General features: G+C 43.0%; 1 protein-coding gene across 1 annotated transcript in view; it reads left to right on the forward strand.

The window, feature by feature from the left end:
• Positions 1–22,360, forward strand: part of SEMA5B (semaphorin 5B) — a gene marked incomplete at both ends in the record, with an annotated part of 136,669 nt that overhangs the window by 45,142 nt on the left and 69,167 nt on the right. The window contains one exon of the mRNA XM_082484342.1: positions 13,361–13,423. Coding sequence (XP_082340468.1) covers positions 13,361–13,423 — 63 coding nt within the window. The remainder of the gene's footprint in view (positions 1–13,360; positions 13,424–22,360) is intronic.

The raw sequence follows: 22,360 nt of genomic DNA on the forward strand, positions 1-22,360 counted from the left end.
GCTTGGCAGAGCTTACTACGGCATCAGGTGCTGGCGTCTGGTGTTGGAAAAGAGGAGGCAGAAGCAAGGCAAACTGTGACAGACCAAGCGGGGAGTCTGAAGGCATCTGCTTCCCAGCCTTAGGAGGAAGCTAGGTGGATTGATGCTAGGCACAGCGGTGGGGCTCTGGCCGCTTACAGCGGCAGCAGGCAAGGCCTGTGTCCAGCTGGGCTGGGCGGCGAGGGGACAATAGGGGTTAGAAACACTTGAACTTTTGGTGGTGGGACAGGAGAGGGGCAGAGAGCCACCTTCCCGAACGTTGCAGTCCAGTTTTGATTTAAGCTGTTGTGTGCTTCCATTTTGCAGCAATAGACATAAGACTTGAGAAATAGCCTTTTGATTCTTGATAAATCAACCCAATTGCATTTTTCCCAAACTAATTCTTTGTGCTTATCTGAGACAAGTATTTCATTTTATGTTGATCGAGTGTTGAACTTAACCACTGCATGTATTGCTGGTGATGCCATGGTATTTGAAATGTGAAGCTTTTGATGGAAAGAAATGGAGAGGTTCAGGTCCTTTCTGGCTTGTCATTTCCCCACTGACCACTGAAAAGTGTTGCTGCATATGTGGATAACTGTAGCCTGCTCAGAGCCTTCCAGTGTATTTAGGACTGGATGGATGTTGGCTTCGCGCTTAATTGGAAATGCTGGAGAGAGGAGTTGGGGGCAGCATACGGGGAATTCCACACCGTTGGTTCTTCACTTTCTCTGTATTTAAGTGTTTCTTGCTGATGGAGCACAGATGGTCTTGGATTAAGGAAAAAACATGCCAGAACTGCAGGCTAGGCTCAGACTGGGGAGTTAAACTTGACATGAAATAAGCAGAAGGCTGTAATTAGCTTATCAAGAGCGTTAGGCACCTGGCGGAGGAAAGCAGATATATAATGCACAATGTAGCTATAGAACAATAAAAAAAATACCAAAATCTGTTTTATGAAACATGGAGGACTTTTCATCACCGACTTCCTTTTCCAGCCCAGCCTGGTAACATCTGAGAGGTCCTACTTATTCTTGGTTATTAGCGTTTTATCAGAAATGACATTTTCTGACAGTTTGTGATGCTGAGCACCAAACCCCACAGAAGCTAGAGAGTTTAAAGGTCAAAATCTAGGTGTGCTGCCAAAAACTTAACTGGGAAGCTTGCACCACACTTGCCTGCGCACCATGTGCACTCCCTGATTGCAAATATCAGTCATCTCACTGCTCCCTCTTGTTTTTTCTGACTGTTTTTTTGCAGCCGCACATTGTCTTTCACCTTAACCCTGGGATTCACGCTCACTGGGGCAAGAAGTGACATTTAATTTTAAGCAGAAATGCCTAACAGAGTGCAGCTGAGTATTCCATGGGCTTCCACAGTACAAGTCAAAATCCTGGTGTCTAGGAACAGGCTGGTTTTTAGCTGAGGATTTAGAAATTTTTGCCCGTATTCATGAAACTCAAAAACTATTACTTTAAAATAGGGAAGAGCAGGAAGGAGAGTCTGGTTTCACTTAAGTTCCCGTGGTACAGGCAGGCTCAGGCGGGATCTCTGTTTTCAGCCTGCCTTGCAAAACTTTCCCAGTCTCTCCGGCTTGCACGAAACTGGCCTTGGCTAATTAAAGTAATCTCAAAGCTTTTGTTTGGTCTCAATAATGCATCTTTCACTTAATTAAAGATTTCCCAAGCCTTTTTTCCCTTTTGCTTGAACTACACCAAGCTTAAGAGCACAAACAGAAAAGAATGTTGATAGGATAAATTGAATCACACACACATTTATTTGTTTAATTGCACACTTCCCCCTTTTTTCAAGCCAAGACAGGACTCATACCAGGTTCAACTTCTTACACAATTTTAATGAGAATATATTGCAGTGTTTGTCATCTGAAAGAGTATTATGCCCCCCCCCCCCCCCGATGCAATAGATGTGCTTTCCCTAAAGAAAAACAGGAGGCATAGAACAGTGAAAATGTCATCTTGAGTTCTTCATTAGTCTCTTTAATACTGGAGAACGTGCTGATTTTGATTCCTGAATCTCAGCCTAATTGTTGGGAGAATCAGATCCAAATTGGGCATTTCCTCAAACTTATTTTAGCTCCTTCTCAAAGCAAACAAATAAATGCTGAACAAGAATGTTCAATGATGTAACCTGGAGAGGAATAAAGAATGCAAGACTTCCCCACTTTAGAAAGCTGATAATACACAGGGGTTTCATATGTGCTTCAGTGATTACATTTTCAGTTTGAAGCATATATGGGAAGATTGCTTTTCATAGCTGAACTCCTAATGTGGGTGCACAAAAATGCATTTAGTTGACTGTGCAGGATTTGTCCAGTCAGTCTCAGAAGTGGGGGGAGGGGACACAAAAAATGTATAGTGGAGAACCCTTAACATCTCTACATAGCAGTGAGCTTCAAAGAGGCACAATGGCAAGGAAACCCAGAGTAAAAAAAATGAAGGAGAATAAAATGCCTTGCTTGATGCAGAAATACAAAAGAGACTATAGCCATGGTAAATTGATTTTGTACTGAATATGGGCTGGTCCATTGGAAGGGGTTTTGAACCTCCTACTCCAGAAATCATTGTGCAAAATAGTAAGAGGAGGCTGCTTAGAAGTCTTGTCACATCCATCAGTGGAGCCCACAAAGAGGAAGGAGGGATTTAGTTCTCAATGGTGACTCTGCCAAAGAACATAAAGGGGTGGAGATGGACATCTTTTGGCGGTAGAGGGGCCTCGAAGGAAGAATTGCCTCCACTTTATCAAGGGCAACCATTGCTGTGACTCCGCTCATTGGCTCGCTTCTTAGAAATAGCTTGTTGTACCTTGTTTGTAGCAACTGAAGAAAAAAACCCCAGACCACAACAAAACCTGTTCTTTACAGAATAAACAGTGCTGGTGGTGTGAGAAATAGTGCTGCGTGGTGCCCACCTGGCCAGTGTCAACCAGACCTGCATCTGCACTGGCTGTGCTTGACTGCAGTGGAATTTTTCCTTAATCATTTTTGGCTGCATGTATTTTAACGTCTTTATTTAGTTATTTTATTGATTTATCGTATAATCTTATGTCTCTGTATTCTCCAGTACATTTAGTAAATGTTTGTTGTCACAAGCTATAAACTGAATGTGACATGGCAAGAAACCAAATTCCACTGTGGCTGTTAATTACCCAGTATGCTAAAAGTCTTGTCTCAGTTTCTGTATGCTTTTGATCTTCAGTAATAGGAAACACTGTAAGTCATCCTTCCTTAACATGCCCTGTGCTGTTCTCCAGTTCTGGATGTTGTCATTCGTTCTAAACTGGCTACAGGTGAGAGCTGTCAAATGTCCGAGTCAACTAAGACTATCAATTTGTATTTGGCCCTGTCCATGCTTTTGCATGCTTAAAAGCAATAGAAATATCCAATAGATTAAGTTGTTTTCACAAAAAGATAGGCATTCCCATATAGTGCTTGCAGCTAAATCAGTGCAGTGTTGAGCACATTCAAGCAAAATGAAGTAGATCATCAGCAAAATGAAATCATTGTCACAGACTGACATTTTTCTTTATATAAAATGATAAAAATACAAACACTAGGTAGTGGAAACAGAAATCCAGTGCCATCTTTATCTCTCTTCTTCAGAGCTGTTTCTTTCTCCCAAAGTAACATGTTGGCGTGTTCATCTAACATTGCTGCATAAATATGTAGCTGTCAGTCTAAGCTCGGCATATAGCCACAGCAGTGTGTACTCCTTCTTTCTTTACCCTTATGGACAGCACTGCAATCCGATCTGTTGCTAAAACCTGTAATCTGGGCATCATTCCTGGCTTCCACAAGCCCTTCTGTTCAGGTAAAGCATCGCATCCATAGCTTCTCGTGTTGCTGGATCACCAGTGTCTCTGCACCCTTCCACTAATTCCCCACTCAGGCGTATCCTTGTTGCATTGCATTAGTGCTTGTATTAATTTTAAGGGTCTTTCACAGACCTGCTTATCACTTCCCATAAAAGTCTCATCCCACTTTGAATCAGCCCCCGAAGCCAGCATCTCTCTCCCTCTCGGTTAATGTGCCTTCTCCTCTTGCTTTCTCTCATGTGTCCTCTTTGTGTCTCGGAAGAATCCCATCCTTGACATACTAAAAATCTTCTGGTTACCAAAACCTCAGGATGAGTTATGTGGCTGGTGAGCCGAGACCTTTCCCTGTCGTGTGGTTATGCTCTGTTGTCTCTGTCCTCTGCCATCCACTGCTACCCGACGCTTCGTGCATTATTATGCTTTGCTTATAATGCATTTTGGCAAGGCTATACCTGCACAGGCTTGCGCAGGGGGTCCTGGGCTATGATGGAGGATCACGGGCACTACAAAAACTGCAAATTTGGATGACAAAGAAAGTTCCATTATGTAAAAAAGTTCAAAATCTGCTCTGGGAGGAATTCAGCATCAGATTACAAATGTTTTAGACCAGGATTGCTAAGTATGCTTAAAGCACTGGCAAGTCAATCTGCTCGCTTCAGATATGAATTTTAATTTGACAGTTCCTCCTCAAGGTTGAGCTGGGCGCTCCATTATAAGCTGTCCTTTGTACACTAAAATTCCCAAAGAGCTGAAAAGTACAGGTTGTAGCCTGGATGGGACTACCTATATTTATTGTTTATCTTAGAAAACACTGTTTTAGTTTTAGTACTTGGTTTCAAATGTCCTTTACTAAAGCTTTAGACAATTGTCTTTAATAATAAAATTTTGTACTTGTACAGTACTTTCCATTTGGGTACACTGTAGAAACCATGATTTGTTAAGCCTCATATAATGCTCCTTTCAGATAAGGAAATGCGTGGTCTGAAGTTGTAAATTCCTACCTGACACTGCAGAGAGGGGGGAATGTCTGATTTACAGACGGTATATTGTTTAATGGAATCTTCTGCAGCACAAATGGTTTTGTACATTAGACTGTGGCCGCGCCTGAAGATGTCAGAAAGAAGCGGATGGGATGCGTGGCATCTCTGCTGTTGTTCTACTTTCTAAACCCACTCCCTCTGTGCACCACTGATTCAGTGGATGCATTTTGAGATACTAGCAAAAAAAATGCTATCTAAGATCTCATTTTGTGCTAGACGGGAAAGTTTTTGGTCCTCAAGAGAGCAAAGTTCAGTGCTCATCCCTGCCTCTGACATACTCAGTGGCTTTTCCTAGTCAGTTGACCTCTCTGTGCTTCTGGTTTTCCTTTCCTCCCATGTGCATGTGTTTTCTGTTTGGCTTGTAAGTACTCGCAGGCAGAAATTCTCTCCCACAGCATGTTTGTATATTGCCTAGAAATATGGGGTCACAATCTCAGTTCATGCCTCTACGTGCTCCTATAATACAAGTAAATAACAAGGGATTTTGAAGCTGTGAAAGAGAGAAAATCAGTAGCGTTGACCATCCAAGAAGAACTCAAAACAGTTGAAAACTTTCCCTCAAAAAGGAGTTGGTAACATTTGCAGTTGATAACGGGTTGCCTCTGTAGACACAGACGCACAGCTGAGGTACAGGAGCTTACTGCTCGCCGCAGAGCTGTGGTACTGGGGTGTGCTTTGGGCAGGAGGACGACTGTGAAGGAGTTAAACAAGTATTTTACCTTGCATCCGAGATGAGACAGAACCATGAACAGAGTGGGTTACCATGACTCAGCTGACGCAGAGGAGCTCATTGGGCTGGGATAACTTGATCAGAGAAAGTAGAGCTCCCATACCTGGAGGCCCTGTTCTGCGGGGTGTTACAGTGATGCTCCTTCCATCTGTGCATACAGCCTGAAAACGTAAGGTGGGAGGACAGACTCTACTCTAAATCAGTGAGGCTTAAGAATGAAACCAACAAAGAGAACGTAATCGGACCTCCTGGAAACTCTCCTCCCTGACTACTGGGTGCAGATGTACACTGTTTATGTAATTTTTGTACAAGAGGTGAGCCAGGGCAGAGAAGCGTCCTTCAGACTATTGCAATTCTCTTTGTAAGGATGTGATAAGAGTCCATGAGATAGAGAAACATGAATATCCAAATATGGTATTATTTGGGGCTGAGTTAAAGATCCATTCTTAAAATGAGAAAGTCCTTGTTTTTAAAGAATTATTCGATCCTTACTATGCCAGTATGTAGCATCCACTTCTGCTCTGACGTGAGCACAGTGAGCGATGGTGTTCAGGAGCCAATAAATGCCGGGCCAAAATCAGTCCCAGTATAGTAAGAGGCTGACTTTTGTTTATAGAGAGAAGGTCTGATTCAGAGATTAAGGTTATGGGAACTGGAACCCACTGATGGATTTTTTTTGCGTGTTTGCCAGCCTCTGTCTTCTAAGTGTTATATTTTGAGGTCTTTCCCAGCTGAGTTACTGTCCAGCCACGCCGTGTGACTGGGCCAGTCTGGTGGTAGGCTCTTAGTTTAAAAGAAGCAAACAGCTTGAGTTTTACCACATCTTGAAGGATCTGAGCTGACCTAAGGGAAATCAATTAATAATTCGATGAAACGCAAAGCAATTCCCTTCATCCAAGCCCCTTCCTCGCCCCGCGATGAATTGACTGAATCCTGTGATCATTCCTCAAACCTGTCACTGCACGCAGCGCTGATCTGTAATTTGTATACTGCAGTATGTAGCAGAACTATTTATTGAAGCTTGGCATTATGTTCTTTCGGTATCAGTTATCTGTTTATCAGACAAGTTTATCACAGTTTTAACGAATTACCAGTGTTGGAACTTCAGAAATGGCCTCTAGGGTATTAAGCTACTGTGCTTTATTATTAAGAAGCTAGATTTCAATAAGTTATTATTTATAGAGCACTGTAAATGTGCCTTGTCTTCGAGAGACAAAAGCCAATGCTTCAAAAAGGGAATTTAACTTCCCACTTCTAGACTAAGGCAGCAAGTCTTTATGGAGAGTCCTGGAGGGTTAAATAGGGAATAAATAGGTAAAATGTTCTAGAAATGTTTTTACAGGATAGCTCATAGAGACCCAAGTTAAACAAGAACCTTTTCATGGATTTTCTGGACCCGGCCAATAGAACTTCTTTCAAAGATTTTTTTCTTTTAAGTGTTGTAAGACCCAGCACTTACCAATTTCTTTTCAATGCTATAGAATTTACCCAGGGAAGGGTAGATTTACAGTGGTGCTATCTTGTGTAGAGACCGCAAAGTGTATAGAAACATAGAAATAAACTTATGAAATGGATTTGTCGTTATCAGAAAGAAGCTATGGGAGATATTTTAGAGGTCTGAAATCTGTTAATCAATATGGATGAAAAGATGGCATTTCGTAGAGGAATGAACTGGTCTCTGAGCAGCCACTGCATGAAGGACTTGGTCTGCACCCCAATTTAGCAAAGTCCTTAAGCTAAACTGGTCCGGTAGGGTATGTAAATATGGGCTTTATTTCCATTAAAGTTAAATATTAAATGCAGTGCAGAAACATGGTCCCTCCATGTTCCTCTCTTCCCAGACTTTGGGAAAAGTTTCCATACCTTGCTGTGAAATGAGCTGATAAAAAAAAAATTTTGTAAATGTAAATAAGAAACGCAGAGGTTTTGGGCCGGTATAAGGAATCCAAGAAGCTGCCTTCAACGGAAATATTTTTTTTTTCCAGAGGTACATTTCTCTGAACATACTAGTGCCTTGTACAGTTAGTGGAAAGGAAGATGTAAATAAATACACAGGGAAAGAAATGGCTCTGCCAGCTCAGGTCTCTAGTGAACAATAGCTGTCATATCACAACACCTCCTGCCCTCCTTCTTCATGCATAACTCAGGAAAGGGTGATGTGAGTGGCAGGCTCTGCTCGGGGTGCCCTGCACGGCACAAGCGGAGAACCAAAATCACCTCTTACTCTGTGGGCAGATTGAGAAGTCTCCTGTGGGCACTGTGGAGGCTTGATGGAAATGGAAGCTCCTGCCGTTGGCAATCCCTGCAGACCCGACCCTGGGACACAAGGTGCTGCTTCTGATGACGTTAGCAGAAACCTGAGGAATTCAGTACCTTTTAGGAAATGCTGGACATCTCACAGAATCAGTCCCTGGGTTTTTTTGCGTAAGTCTGTACTGGGGTTTTCTTCATCTTCTTCCAAACATACACAATGTACTTTTTTGTATTACACTTTTTTCCCCTAATAGTAAAGAAGAACTGATTAAGGGTCTGTCTGCAGGCACGCGAGGCTGCCAGTAGCTTGCATGGAGTACTTATTTAATGGAAGTGAGGTTGGTAACGGGTGGATAGGTTCATAATAAAAGACTTCAGAAATTAAGAACAGGTTTAATTTACCCGATAAATATGCATGTAACCTATTCTCTTCCAGTCTTCACTTTCCAGTTTTAAAGCAATGTTCTGGTTTTGCACAAAACCCTGCAACCTCTGTTGTGTAAATACAGTGCAGGGATTAGTGTACCCTTAATCTATTAAATTCATATGTGGTGTTTGAAGTAATTATAAATTGCTGGCCTGAATGTAAAAGCTGGTCCATAGACGTCTACGAGATTTTCACATCAGCATTTGAGGATGCACATAACTATTGATAAGAGGACTTGCTTGTGACAGGCAGGTACTTTGGATGCCAACAGTGGGATGTGCAGGTAATTAAATAAATGTATCTAGAAAGCTTCTCTCAGCAGTGTGTGCTGAATAACTGATTTGACAGCACACGATGAGCTAGAATTTCTAGAGCACTGCTGATCTGAAGTCTAAACTGGGAGCTAACTGTGATGCTCATAATTTATTAGACGAGAAGTTAACTCTTTCTCTCTGTGTCTGAGTGTGACATTTGAATATTCAGACATGCACTGAGCTTAGCCATTGTGGCCCGTTTCTGTTAATTTCTAGTTGGGCGGTGTTGCACCAAGTACATGACTGCTTCTCCTGTGATTGTTCTCCTTCATGTGACTTCCTAAAGATGCAGAAATCATAGAATCATAGAATGGTTTAGGTTGGAAGAAACCCTAAAGATCATCTAGTTCCAACCCCCCTGCCATGGGCAGGGACACCTCCCACTAGAACAGGTTGCTCAAAGCCCCATCCAGCCTGGCCTTGAACACTTCCAGGGATGAGGCCTCCACAACTTCCCTGGGCAATTTGTTCCAGTGCCTCACCACCCTCATAGGGAAAATTTTCTTCCTAATATCTCATCTAACTCTCCCTTCTTCCAGTTTGAAGCCATTCCCCCTCGTCCTGTCACTACAAGCCTTTGTAAAAAGTCCCTCTCCAGCCTTCTTATGCCCTTCAGATACTGGAAGGCTGCTATAAGGTCTCCCCGGAGTCTTCTCCAGGCTGAACAATCCCAACTCTCTCAGCCTGTCTTCATAGGAGAGGTGCTCCAGCCCTCTGATCATCTTTGTGGCCCTCCTCTGGACCCACTACAACAGGTCCATGTCCTTCTGATGTTGAGGGCTTCAGAGCTGGACTCAACCCCCCCTTTTTTTTATTGAGAAAATCTGTCTGTGTAGAACTCAAGAACAGAAATAGAGATGTGAAGAACCAGGTGTCCATGCAAATAGGCTGAAGGAAGGCACAATTAATTGAATGTTCAGTTCAGGGACAAAGTTGGTAGTACTGTGGTGCCTGTGTGCACAGCTGGCTGGGCAGTCCTGCTCGTGGTTTGCACGGCTCTTACTTGTCTTACAGAGCAGCTGCAGCCCTGAGCTGCTTGTTTCATTCATATGGCATATGAATCTGGTGTTCCCCTATTCTGCACATGGGCTGTGTGGTTGTAGAGGAGGTCCTCAGAGTTGCTGGGAACACTGTTAGAAGCTGCATTTCTTCTGGAAATGCAGGAGGGAAGAGATGCCGGAGGGCTTGTAAGGAAGTCACATGAGGAGCTGGTATGGGTGTAAGGGGAGAAATTGTTGACGTCCTGACAGCCTAAAAAAGTGTTTGCTTGGTTGCTTAAGCAAATGGCCAGTAGGGAAGCAGCTAGGAAAAAGTACATACTGTGTCCTGTGTTTGTATGTAGCCTTGCTCCCAAGTTTGTAACATTTTCATCCAGGCTCTGTTTTCCATGATCCATGCTACAAAAGTTGTCTGGGTCCAGAGGTGTCTCCTCTACCGCTTTTGACTGACATGTGTAGCAGGGAGTACAGAAATGATCCCAGATGTCTTTTCTGGATTTGGGAACCTGAAGTGTCTCAGACAACTGAGTAAATGAATGATAAATTGAGGATAATGACCCAAATGAATAACCAAAAAGTTCTGGTGGATACAGTTTGTAGCTCATCCAAATGTGCAGAGGCAGCTTTCAGCAGTAAAAAGAAATAGTATTAATTTGGTTTATTGAGGAAGATGAGGAAAGGGAGGGGAGGCACCTAAGTCAATGTGCAAGAAGTGTTATGATCAGGTCAGGAGGCAAAAGTACAAAGCGTCCCTTACAGTGCTGTAGTGTTAGGTGAGTGTTAAGTAGTTGTCTGCTTCACTGAAAAAATGGGTAGACACAGATGCACTCCAGAAGAGAGAGACCTTTCTGAAGGTTTGCTGTCAAATGTCCAGGACGTAGTTTGATATGGGGGCAAACTGAATCTAAGGCAGAAGAAGAAAATTTCATCTGGGAAGGAGGGACTTGGGTTGCACGCACCAGTGAGATGCAGGAAGTAGAGCACCAGCATTACACGGGGAGTTTGCACAGAGAAGCCCAAGACAACAGAGATGACCAGAGTGGGACATTTTGATCTGAAAAGACAACTGATCAGTCAAGTAAAGAAACAAAACAATGCTGGGAAAGCCCCAAGCTCAGAGGTCTGAGCCTGCCCAGGACCTCTTATCAGGTCCAACCCAAAGGCCAGGTGTGTGCGAGCTTCCTGGGAGCTCAGTAGAAGGACTTGTCTAGGCTGTAGGTCAGCTGACTGGTGCATACTCGTACCTTGCAGTACAATTACTTAAACACACATTAGCTTGTTGGCTTTGCAATTACATTTTTATTATTGACAAGATGTTCTGCTTTTTGGGGTCATGAATATTTTCTTTGAGTCACTAGAGGTCATAGGAGTTACTCAGCCCTCAAACTAGCTCCTCCCTGTCCCATCAAAGACATGTGGGACTTGTAAAACATGCTCTGGATTGCCATATTGCTTAATTATCCTCTTAGCTCTAATGAAGTGCACCCTGACTAATGGTGCAGTCACAAACAGCATGTTCCTATGATTTGGGCCATCACCAAGAACTTCTGTTATCACTAGACTCATCAAGGTAGTGCTTCAGAAAGCTGAAGGGCAGTGTTTCATAATAAAAGAAAACATTTAGGCACCAAGAACATAGCTGGAGGGGACCAGTGCTCTGACATGAGCTATGTTTTCAACATGCCTCAAAGCTCTGCGGTGCAGGTGTCTGGCAGGAAGAGCTAGGTGTCCCTTAGGAGGCCAAATTCTTCTCTGTTGCATTGCTGCAATCCCAGAAGACTCAGCGTATTTGCAGAGAAGCAGCCCTGATTGCTGAAGTAACCAGCGATTTTCGTTTTCATTTTGTCCTGTCAAGCACTGTTAAGATAAACTGGGCTGTATAATGGAGCGTGCTCTGTCTCTGTTTTTCAAATGGGAAGAAGAGCCACCTAATAAGCTGTATCTTTTCTGGATTTTTTTTTTTTTTTTTTTTTTTTGTATTAAGGCTGTTGAAAATTGATCCAAGGTGCAAGGTTACTGTGGTTAGATGAATATGGGCTAGATTTGGGACTGAGAATCAAAACACTGCTGCGCAGTTGTTATACAGATGTCAAGGTTTCCTGGGAGTCACCAGTCAAAATTCCTTGCCCTCCTACGATGGCTTATTGACGTGAGCTCTCTCAGCCAGTGACATAAGCCCTCTCAGGATATGGCTAAATGATCCTTTCCAGCAAGGACTTAGCCCAGCTCTCGCAAAAACACTTCTGAGGCACAAGCTTTCGGCCTTCAGCCTGGATTGGACTGCAGTACATGGGAGGTATTTCCCAAGCGACTCCCAGGGAAAGATTTGTGCTCTTCCCTTCTCCCACCAGATCTTTGCATGTGCTCATAAAGTCTTACTTCAAGCCAAATTGAATTGAGTGCTCAGCTAATGGAGAAGATACCATTTTTTTGAGTAAGGTAGAAATATCCCTTCCTCCAGTGTTGTGCATAAATGCATTTCCTGGATGGTGGCATTGCTTGCAGTTCTGAGCAAGTGTCTTCATGGACCTGAGCTGAGGGTGGGAAAACTGATTCCCTCTTCTTACTGGTCTCCCATCTTTCTTCTGCAAAGAGCAGGATTTATCATGTGTCGAGGGGACTATTTCTGTGGAAGCCCAGAGTTTTAAAAAAAAAAAATTGGCTGCAATGAGAAGGTTCAAGAAGAGTTCAGATCTGGACTGAACTTTGAAGCCATTTCTTGCTTTGGTAATAGACTGGGGGGAAAAAAAAAAGAAATCTTGGCTCTTTTAGGGGAGCTTTGGATCTGTATGTGAACTTTGCGAGCCTGGCCTTTCCCTATGTAACAGAGCTATTTTTCTTGTACTCAGAATGATGCATTATGTATAGTATAGATGTTTATATGTATTTTCACCTCCAGCTAACAATACCTGCTTGAATTTGTTAGTACTATTTTAAAAAAGTGCTGAAGGGAGGAAAATTGTGGAGGGCACTGAATGGTTGGGTATGTGGCTGAATATTTTAAATCTAAAAGTTCTCTCTAATGCAGCTTTCCTGGTCTTGACTTTTCTTGCGAAGGAAGGGGCCTCTTCGCTCCGAAGCAGTCAGTCAGTCAGAGCCAACTGGGGATCCCACATGCTCTCGGCTCCTGATCAATAGTACCCTCAGCCCTAATGCGTTTTACTCCACCCCAGGATCTAACCCCACTTGTCTGCCATCACAAATCACCATCCAACCTTTCTCCCCGCTTCCCGTCTCTCCGGGTTTCGCCTGGCAGCTCCCAGTTGTTGTTTTATCCAGCTCACTTCACTGCAGGATTACTTGGAAGGTGATAATCTTGTGGGTAAATTTAAGGAGACCAACAGATTTGTGCAGAACTACTGGACTTTGCTGTAGGGAAGGTTTTCATTTTGGTGATGAAAGCTGGAGTTTTTATACAGCATTATCCTATTTGAAAAAGGTGATGGCTCGGCGTGTGGGGCTTATGTCTTGGACCTTCCAGCTGAATGATGATCAGGAGTTGTATTTACATGTAAATTAAAGTCTGTCCTCTGTTAACATTCCAGTTGCTTCTGCCTCTGGACTTCTCATCTATTTATCATTTGCGTGCACTGTGAGCACAGTGGGAGCGAGATACATGTTTACCGTCACAATGCTGCTTTTAAATTGGGCTATGTAAATTGGCTGGAGATACTGGCTCTTGTTTTGGGAGTCCCCAGCCATGGTGGTTGGTGGCACTGTCATGTGACTTGTGCATTTTGGTTTCTCAGGCAACAGCATGGGGTTCAGATGAAGACACCAGGCGGTCCTGTCAAAGTAAAGGGAAAACAGAGGTAAGTTTTGCTTTGCTACAATGACGCTACGGGTATATTTATTTGCATCATGTGAAATCCGCCCAGGGAGCACCTGACACCAGCTTGAGCTTGTAAATTCGCAGGAGTTTAGATCTACCACCACAAGTATGTAAGCACCACAGAGCAAGCCAATTCAAAGGCCCCCTGTCCAAGTTATTAAACTTGCTTTGCGTGAAATTTAAAGGTGATTTCACTGCTGGAGAGGACAGAATTTGTGACACATCAAGGAGCAGAGTGGTGGCAAGCCAGGGGTAACATCTTGCAGTGGGGTCTGAGGCTGAGCAGGTTGGCTTAGTCTCGGTATTCAGCAGTGAGCAGCTGGCATTTGGCCACGTGGGCTTCAAAGCTTGTTTGCGAGGGTTCATCTTTCTATAATTCACTTGAACACGAGAATCGAATCTGCTAGCACACTGCAGTGTGCAGTGTGAATTTCACAGAGCTGCTTTAGAGGCAGGTGCAGTCTTCTAAAATGCAGTTTAAAGCAAGAATTGCTGAAACCAAGGCATGCTGTCCCAGAAGTCCGCAGTTGCAGGCATTTCTAATCCAAGCACAGGTCCTTTCTGCTGCTTTTCTGGGAAGCTAAAACAAAACCATGTATCTAAAAGCAAGAAATACTCTGATTTTTCAAGCGTGGTGTTGGTACTGTTCAAAAATCTTCAGGCCTCGACTTGACAGACTATTGTCTGTCCTTAATACTACACTGCAAAGAGTTCTTAGTCTGAACCAAAGGATAATAGAGGATAAGCACGATCTTTGCTTGGAGAGTCCAGCAGAGAGTGATTGTGTGGCTGGCCCAAAATGCTGGAATTCTGCCAAGTTCCAGTTCAGTACTTTAAACACAGGATTATATGACCTTCCATTGACCACGTTCATTTTATATAATAAACTCTATGTGATTGCTGTATTGTATATAGAGAAAAAGGCTAGCTTGAATCTTGCCAGATGATAGGCAACAATTTACTTCATGTAGCTGTGGAGAACAAGAGTATGGGTATCCTAGATCCTAGAACAACTGTTAGTTTCGTGTAGGATCTACATTACGCAGGAAAACATCCATGGAGGCCAAATGCGTTGGGTTAGCTGAACACCAAACATGGCCAGCCATGAGTAGAAGAATCCAACAGAAGTTGGACAAAATTAAAAAACTCCGAAACCCAAGACATGAGGAATTTTTGAATTTGTAGTCATAGTACTTTAAAACTGTAAAGAAAAGATTTTCCTCTTTTCTTCCATTTTAAAGTTTGTGAGGTTTAAATTGTATCCTATTGTTCATAAAGAATTTGAATTTATAACCCATAATTATTTTGTCAACCCCTGGATAAAACCATGCATTTGACTGAACAAATTCTAGGATAATTTCAATTTATCTTTTTTACTGTCATGCCAAAAGAAAGCAATGGTCTGAGTATCTTCAGTGCTGCTGCCTCCTCGCGCTGCAAAGAGTTTGCCAAAAACTTCATGAGGAGAATGCTCTGAGCAGCTGAGTTTATGCGGATTGTGATCCAGAGCTTGAAATTGTTTGGTGGGTGCAGTGGCCATGTGTGTAAAGTTCTGAGGAACAATAATTAAGCAGATTTTTAGACAATTCTTGACATACAATTAATGGCAAACAGAAGTGTTGACTAAGAGTATGACAAGAAGACACAAACAAAGGCAGAAGGATGCTGCAGTAGCTAAGTAAACTCAGATCTCCCAAGTCTATATCTACTCTAACTTGTGTGTCCATGGCTGAGTCCCTCTTGGGGAGTCTACACATTCATTGTTTGTTACACTGCCATGAAATGACTTAGCGCTAACTCCAAAAATACCAAGTTTAGCCTAGCCAGCTGGTGAAGTGCCCTACTCCAGCTAAGAAGTCCAGCTCTGACCCAGCATCTCTGCCCTTGGCTGGGTGAATGCAGCAAGTGAGGGCAGCACTAATGTGAATATTTCTGATACTGCTGTGCAATGGTGGTACAAGATCCATCGCTCAGTCTGCCTCAGCTCTGCTTTGTCAAAACTTGACTTATGGCCTTTTTCTACCTAGCACAGATGATTTGGTGATACGTTATGGATTGTCCGGAACCTAGATATGTGGTGATAGAGGCCAGAAATAAGGAGGACCTTTGGCTCTTATATTAATTCACAGTGCAGTTTGAGTAAGTTATATGACTGGTCCATTTTCCTTGCTCATTTAATAATGTATGTATTTTAGGGTGAGGTTTTCAAAGCTAACTGTGTATTAAAATCCCCTTTTTTCCCTTCATTCTTATGCCTTTTGAGTATCTAAATCAGATTCTTCCTGCTGCTTAGAAAATGTCTTCTAAAATGCTTAGAGCTCGACCAGAAGGAAAATAAAAAGTGCCAGAATAAAAGCCACAAAATGCATATCACAGAAGTATAATTATTATGGCATGATGGTTACTCCACAGTTGAGTATCTATTGGCCAGAGAAAAAGGAGATGAGAAATCTGGGTCCCAAATTTGAGGTTAGAAGGTACCATTAGGTCATTTCTTCTGACACCTTGTGTAGCTCTAGCCACAAATTTCACCTGCTTATTCCTAAATGGAGCTCAGTAACTTGTGTTTGGCTGCTGCACCTTTTTGAGGAAGGCAAAAAGTTTTGACCTGAAGGCCCGAAGCCAATGGGCTGACTGTGTGCTTTGCTGCCATGTTCTAATGGCAGATCCCCTTCCCTGTTAACAACATGCACTTTATTTCCTCTTTGGATCTGGCTTCAGTTCTGAGTAGCTGGGTCTCATTTTGCCCTTCTCTGCTAGATTAGAGAGCTCTTTGGTTACCAATATTTATTTTTTTACAAAGGCACTTATATGCTCTTGTCAAATCAGTACTTAGGCTTTTTGATAAAGTAAAAAGCTGAGTTCTCCGAGCCTCTCTCTCCAAGTCATTTTTCTACTGCCCTTGAATATTTTTTGTGTCTGTTTTCTGCACACTCCAATTTTTCACCTGTATTCCCTTGTCAATCTCTCTAATGCCTGAGTGTGATTAAAACAGCCTTCCACCTCTCATTCACCCTCCTCTGTTCATATAGCTGGCAGTTTCATAAGCTCTTCTGCCATAGGGGGTCGTGCAAAATTGCCTAGCCACTGTGGCCACTGAATCCTTTTCACAGTTGCTAGTCTTGGGAGGTAATCTCCCAGTCTATACATAGAGCCCTTTTGTTCTTTGCTCTTTAATGCATAATATCTCACAAAAATTTATTTTGTTGGTTGGGTCCAGCTCACCAGCCTAGTGTATATCACTGTATATGTAGTGAGGCTTTGACTTCACTGGGAATTACTATTTTGGTGATATTTAGGTTATCCACAAGTGTTCGTTAAGAAAAATGTTGATACTGGGCTAGTACCACCCCATCTGGGACCCTGCTAAAGTAGCAAGTTTGTGAATGATTTCACTCTGAGGACTTTTTTCAGTCCAGTAATTTATCAGATTTTAATCCATTAATGTATATGTTCTTGAACCTGATTTTAAAATTGACTCTCTGCAATATGTCATGTGGTATTAAAACAAACACCTCAGAAAAGTCTTTTTCATTTATGTCATATTTATCAACCAAAACTTGTGGTTTCCTGAAAGGATTGTATATTCTTTATTTGCCATGTCTCTGGAGATCCATGTGGGCTTCCACTAGTAATCATTCTTATTTTTGCAACATTTATAAAATGTATCCTGATCAGCACCTTAAACTTGTCCCCTGGAAAACATCCGCATTACTGAGAGACAATGCAGACAACAAAGTCAGTGTTATGCTGCCTTTCTTTCTGTCTTCCAAATAATATCACCCAGAGGTTGCAGCTAAAATGAGTGATGGATAGACCAGAAGGGGAAGAGGTGTATGTTAATTTCATTAGAAGTTGCTCAGCTTCTAGATTGTAATTGGTTTGTCTCTGCTTAACCGTCCACATCCACCACATCTAAGGAATTTTGCCTGGCATGGAAAATTGTGGCTTTCTAAACAAGAGCACTTTGGTCTTTCTCTTGTCTAAGCACAGAATTATTTGTGATTTGTCATTTCAAAAAGTGAAAGGGAACCGTTTGTGAAAATGGCAGTGATCCAGCTCTAACATGCTGTCCTAAGAGCTTTGTATAGTCGGGAGAAAGATGATGCACTAATAACACTTCTGGAGCAAGAAAGAACCAAGAGAAACTTCTGATAGGCATCCAGCTACCGGTTGTCCCACTGTATTGCCAGTATAGTTTCTTCTGTTTCTTGTATGATGTCCTGATACTGGGGGGGTCTTATTATTCACACAAGGTTACAGGGAAATCCTAGCCCAAGGCTCGAGCCCACCTAAATGGGTTTGGAGCCAGTGGAGGAATCTGCTGTTTCAGGCCTTCAAGCGGCTCCATGTCACACAGAGGATGTACCCCTGGTTATCTAGTGGAGCTGGGAATCTCCAGTCCACTCTACAAGTAATAGGTATCCAGGTAGGACAGGCACCATATAAATCCCCAGGCAAACAGAAATAACTGGGAAGCAGTCAGATTTTTTTTTTCCCCCTTTGTAACTGTTCCTAGAGATCTGAACCTACATTCCTAGTACTTCTGCTAAGCTATCAATGCAGAATCAGCCCCCAAATTTGATTTGAAGTCCATTAAAGAAAACTTGGCTGGAAAAATCATTAGCAATTCTCTTTGCTATCTATTGCACTCAAAGGAGAAAGAGAGCTTGATTCAGGGTATTGGCTTAAACTGATTAATAGAATTGTTTGTCCAAAGAAATAAATATAGGTATCTGAGAGCACATTAATAATTTTGCTTGAGAACATTTTAGGTCTTGATTATTTTTTAACAAATTGGGATGAAGTGCAACAGATAAATGTTTGCTGCACTCTAAAACGTTGTTGAAGGGGTAACACGGAGTTCTGGTGGCTGATCTCTGAACTGCAGGTTGTGCTCCAGTACTTAGTGTTTCTTTAGTGAGGACAACAGACCATCTAAAACATCTATTTTTCTCTTACAGTATGTAAATGTGTTTTTAATCTATGATTAAAATATATCAGTATATGATGAAAAAGCAAAAAAAAAAATTAAAAAGGAGATTTCTGAAAACAGGACTTGAGTGGCTTATTCAAAGTAATAGGGCAATTAAAGCAGTGCCTATGTATGGTTATGCTTTCAAAGAAAAATACATCTGTACAATGAGATTAAGGGCTTATAACATTTCAGAACTCCAGTGTTCAGAGATGACAGATGAAACGACTCCAGAAGCGCTTACAGCTGGCTTATTCGCAGCATCCTGAAAATGTCTTTTTGAATTTTACCTCAAACCGGAGCCGGCAGGAGTTCAACCCCTCCATTTGCTGGTGTGTCCACATGAATGATGGGAGTAACAGGGCACCACTCTTGGTTCTCAGGTTTGAAATGTGATTTCAAAGCAGCCTGACATCTGTATGAGCTAGAAAGAGGCCTGGTCCTGTCTACAGTTGTGGACATTACAGCATTCACAGACAGACACGTTTAAATCTAAATATTGCAAAAACTGCAATAAATGAGGATAGGCTTAAACTGGGGGGGGGAGTGGGGGCTTCAGAGCTTCAGTGAAGTTCATTCACTTAGTGACTGTGAGACACTGTGCCCTGTAGGGTTGAGCGCTAGAAGTCATGTACTCCCCCTTTCCAGGAAAACAAGGGTCATTAGACTGGACACAAGTGGTATCTGCTCAATTTAAAGCTTCATCTCAAAAAAGGGACCAGTACTGGGTAGTTTTGAGGAAGGAGCAAGAACCCCAAAGTGAGTAACATGCAATTCGTAGGAAAATTTGAGATATCTTTAATGCTCTGGCGATGAGCCACGGGTTTTTATCAGCTCTGCCATATATTTAATAATAATCCCAACTAATATAACTAGGTTATTCTCATTAACCATATAAATACTCAGTCTTCCCCCTTTATTTAAATCCTTAATCTCTTGATCCCAATAATGTCTTCTGGCGATGAGCTTTGCAGACTGATCATACACAGATTTAACTGTCTGCTCCATAACGTGAGAACAGGATCCAAATATTGTCTCGTCTGGACAGAGTTGGGTTCAAGCTTGCCAGATTTTCTGGCTATGTTAAAGCCCATCTGAATTTTGCCTCCTGTATGCCTAGAGATTTCGAGCCACATGGAAGAATGCATTAAATAGCTCCTATATTCTGCAAAGGTTTGTGAGATCATTTTACTAGCCAGTTGCCTCAGCTACGAATTGTTGCAGAGAGCAGTGTGTTGAATGATTTTTCGGAGCAAATCCAGGCTGGTTTAAAGAACACAGAGAGGAGACTGTTCCTTGCTAGTTATTTTGAGAATAGGGTAGAAAGGAGATCTAATGTAAATCTCACCAGCGGTGTCTTGAGAAAAATCCTGCGAGCTGGAGCATTTGTGTGGTTCTGTTTCTTCTTTGCTTTTGTTGGAGGTTTTCATAGACTGACATGACTGGCAGATGGTACAGCAGTAAGAAATAAGAGACGAATACAGTATTTCTCTTCGGGCCAGGCAGGCTAGAGAGGTGCGGTCTGGTAGTTAGATCTTTGTTGCTGTCCTTCAGGATCTCCTCTGACTCAGTGTGTCACCATGAGAAGTCCTGTAGCCCCTCTGTGTTTTGATTCACCCAGCTGAGGAGACAGGGCAGATAGGTAATGCACATCTGTTTCAGAACATTACTTAAAGCTGTATAAATTGCTTTGAGACCAGTGGATGAAATGTACGTGTTATCGTTGCTCTTCCTCCAGGAGCACGGACTGCTGTTACCACCATCAGTAAGGCAGGTCCAGGGAGAATGCCTACTCGGCTAATTCATAGGAATAACTACAGTTGGATACGGCCCGTGCCTGGAGGCATTGTTATCTAAGCAGAGTGGAAAGCATCCACTAGTGACCCCAATTTCTGCCTCTTACAGCCAGTGAAACAATTAGTGGGCTTGATGCATCCAGTTCCCTGAAAAGTATCAGCTGTGAAGTATGTGAGGTGTCAGTCTGACACCTCATCCATACTGACTGTGCTCCTTTGCTCTTTGCTACCACGGTTGGGAATGGGCTGGAAGTCACAGATTAAATATTCTGGTGCAGGTTCAGACAGCAGCAGATATATTTGCTCAGTATGGTTTCTCCTCTGTTTCAATAAATAACTTCTGCTTTGGACCGAATGGGTACAAATAAAGCCATGCTTAACTAGGCTAAAATAACACAATGTTTTACCAGCTTCCAGCATAGCCCAACCTGGGCTACTGTGCCTTGGAGTAAACTGTGCAGCAGGTGCATCACTGCCAGTAGACTCCAGAAGACCATCCAGCACATGACCTTGCAGAGAAATTGTTATTTTTTGTGTGCTATCTTTTCAGCCGGGAAGATTTTTATAGAAATTGAAGTTTGTTAATCTGTAATATAGTTCTGTGCAAAGAAAAAAATTTTTAGATTTCTGCAGGACAGAATTTTAGATAGGAATATATTGAAGTAGCTAGGCAGGAAAGGGTGCAGCAACAAAAATGATAGCAGCTGGTTTCAGTCCGAAGCTATGCTCAGACTCTGCCCAAAGCAGACAAAGGTGGAAGTGGAGGGGGGGCAGATGGGTACTTCCTTATTGTGTGAAATTTGGGTACAGAGCTGCATTCTGGGTTAAATGCCAAATCAGTCATGTTCTGAAAACAAAACCCCGTTGGGAGAGGAGCCCATACATTTTTGTATAGCATCCCCTCAAGAGTTTCTACTACCGTGCAGTTAAATATATAGTGCTCCTAATATGTGGGATTGAAACTGTGAACTCTACAGAAAGAGGAATTACTTAACCTACTCATGAAATGCAGACATCTCTAGGGCAGGGAATAACTAGCAGGGCTCACAGCACCATGTAACAATGATGGGAGAGGGCAGAGAGGCTGGCAAGCCCTTCGTCTCGCTAAAGGAAGCAATGAGATCTCTATTCTCAACACACAGCAGGTGGGACGGTGCTTCTCAAGGTCCTATTTGATAGGGTGATGCAGTCACCATGACTGATCTGCTTCTGAAGGAAGAAGTGCCGAATTGACCCAGCTATGAATTCACCCTCTTATTTTTGGGTGCCAGGCACTATGTATGTGATCCCTGATTCCCCTGCTGAGACTTAAGACCGGCAGCACCTGCTCCGTGGTACTCTGTAGCCTCTGCCCAGGCTGAGCGAGTGCTCCTGGGCTGGCTCCAGAGTGCAGTCCCTCTGATCTCCATTCAAAAGCAAGCCTCACGTGTCATGCCCATGCGGTCGCTTGTCTGGGGTTAACGCCGGTGGGGTTTCGTTAAATGCCATCCTTCAACAAGTTGATTTCCATACAGCAAATGAAAGGAGATAGCACGTAATCCAGCTAAGCAAGCCTCTACCTTCCCAGATGATAGGGAGTGTTTTTACACCGCTGAAACTTGCAAATGAAGTCTTCAGGGAAATGATCAACAGCGTGGAGCGCTGTGAGACAGGGAAGCTCGCAGAGTGATTGCTGCTTACAGAAGGAGAAGCGGTGTCTGCAGCTGTAGGCTCAGCTTAGTGGCAAATTATGATCTATTGGAGGGAGGAAAGCAAAGCAGCCAGGCTAACCCAGCCGAGGTTGTTATTTCTAAACAAGTTTCCTTTTCTGTTTACAGTAGAATAAAATAGACTTCTTCACTCAGAGGCCTGTGGGTGCCAGTCATTAGCCGTTGCTCATATCCTTTCCTCGGAGGTGTCCCCAGAGCCCGGGGTGGGCAGGCTGGTGCCAGGCTCGCCGTACATCCCTCATCGGGGCTGTTCGGGTGAACCTTGGGGCAGGCAGCTCTCGAGCCTCTTGCACTGCCTGTGGGAGTTGCACGCTGGTCTCGCACCTCCCTTTCCCTGTGTGTACTGTTAGAAAGTCCCCGCCTTACGTAGCCTCTTCTTCCTCTGCTGCTTAACTCCCAAAGATGCTCAGTGAGCCCAATTCACAGCCCACAGGTCT

This window comes from Vanellus vanellus (genome assembly GCF_965231255.1).
Source record: "Vanellus vanellus genome assembly, chromosome: 5".
Lineage (NCBI taxonomy): Eukaryota > Metazoa > Chordata > Aves > Charadriiformes > Charadriidae > Vanellus > Vanellus vanellus.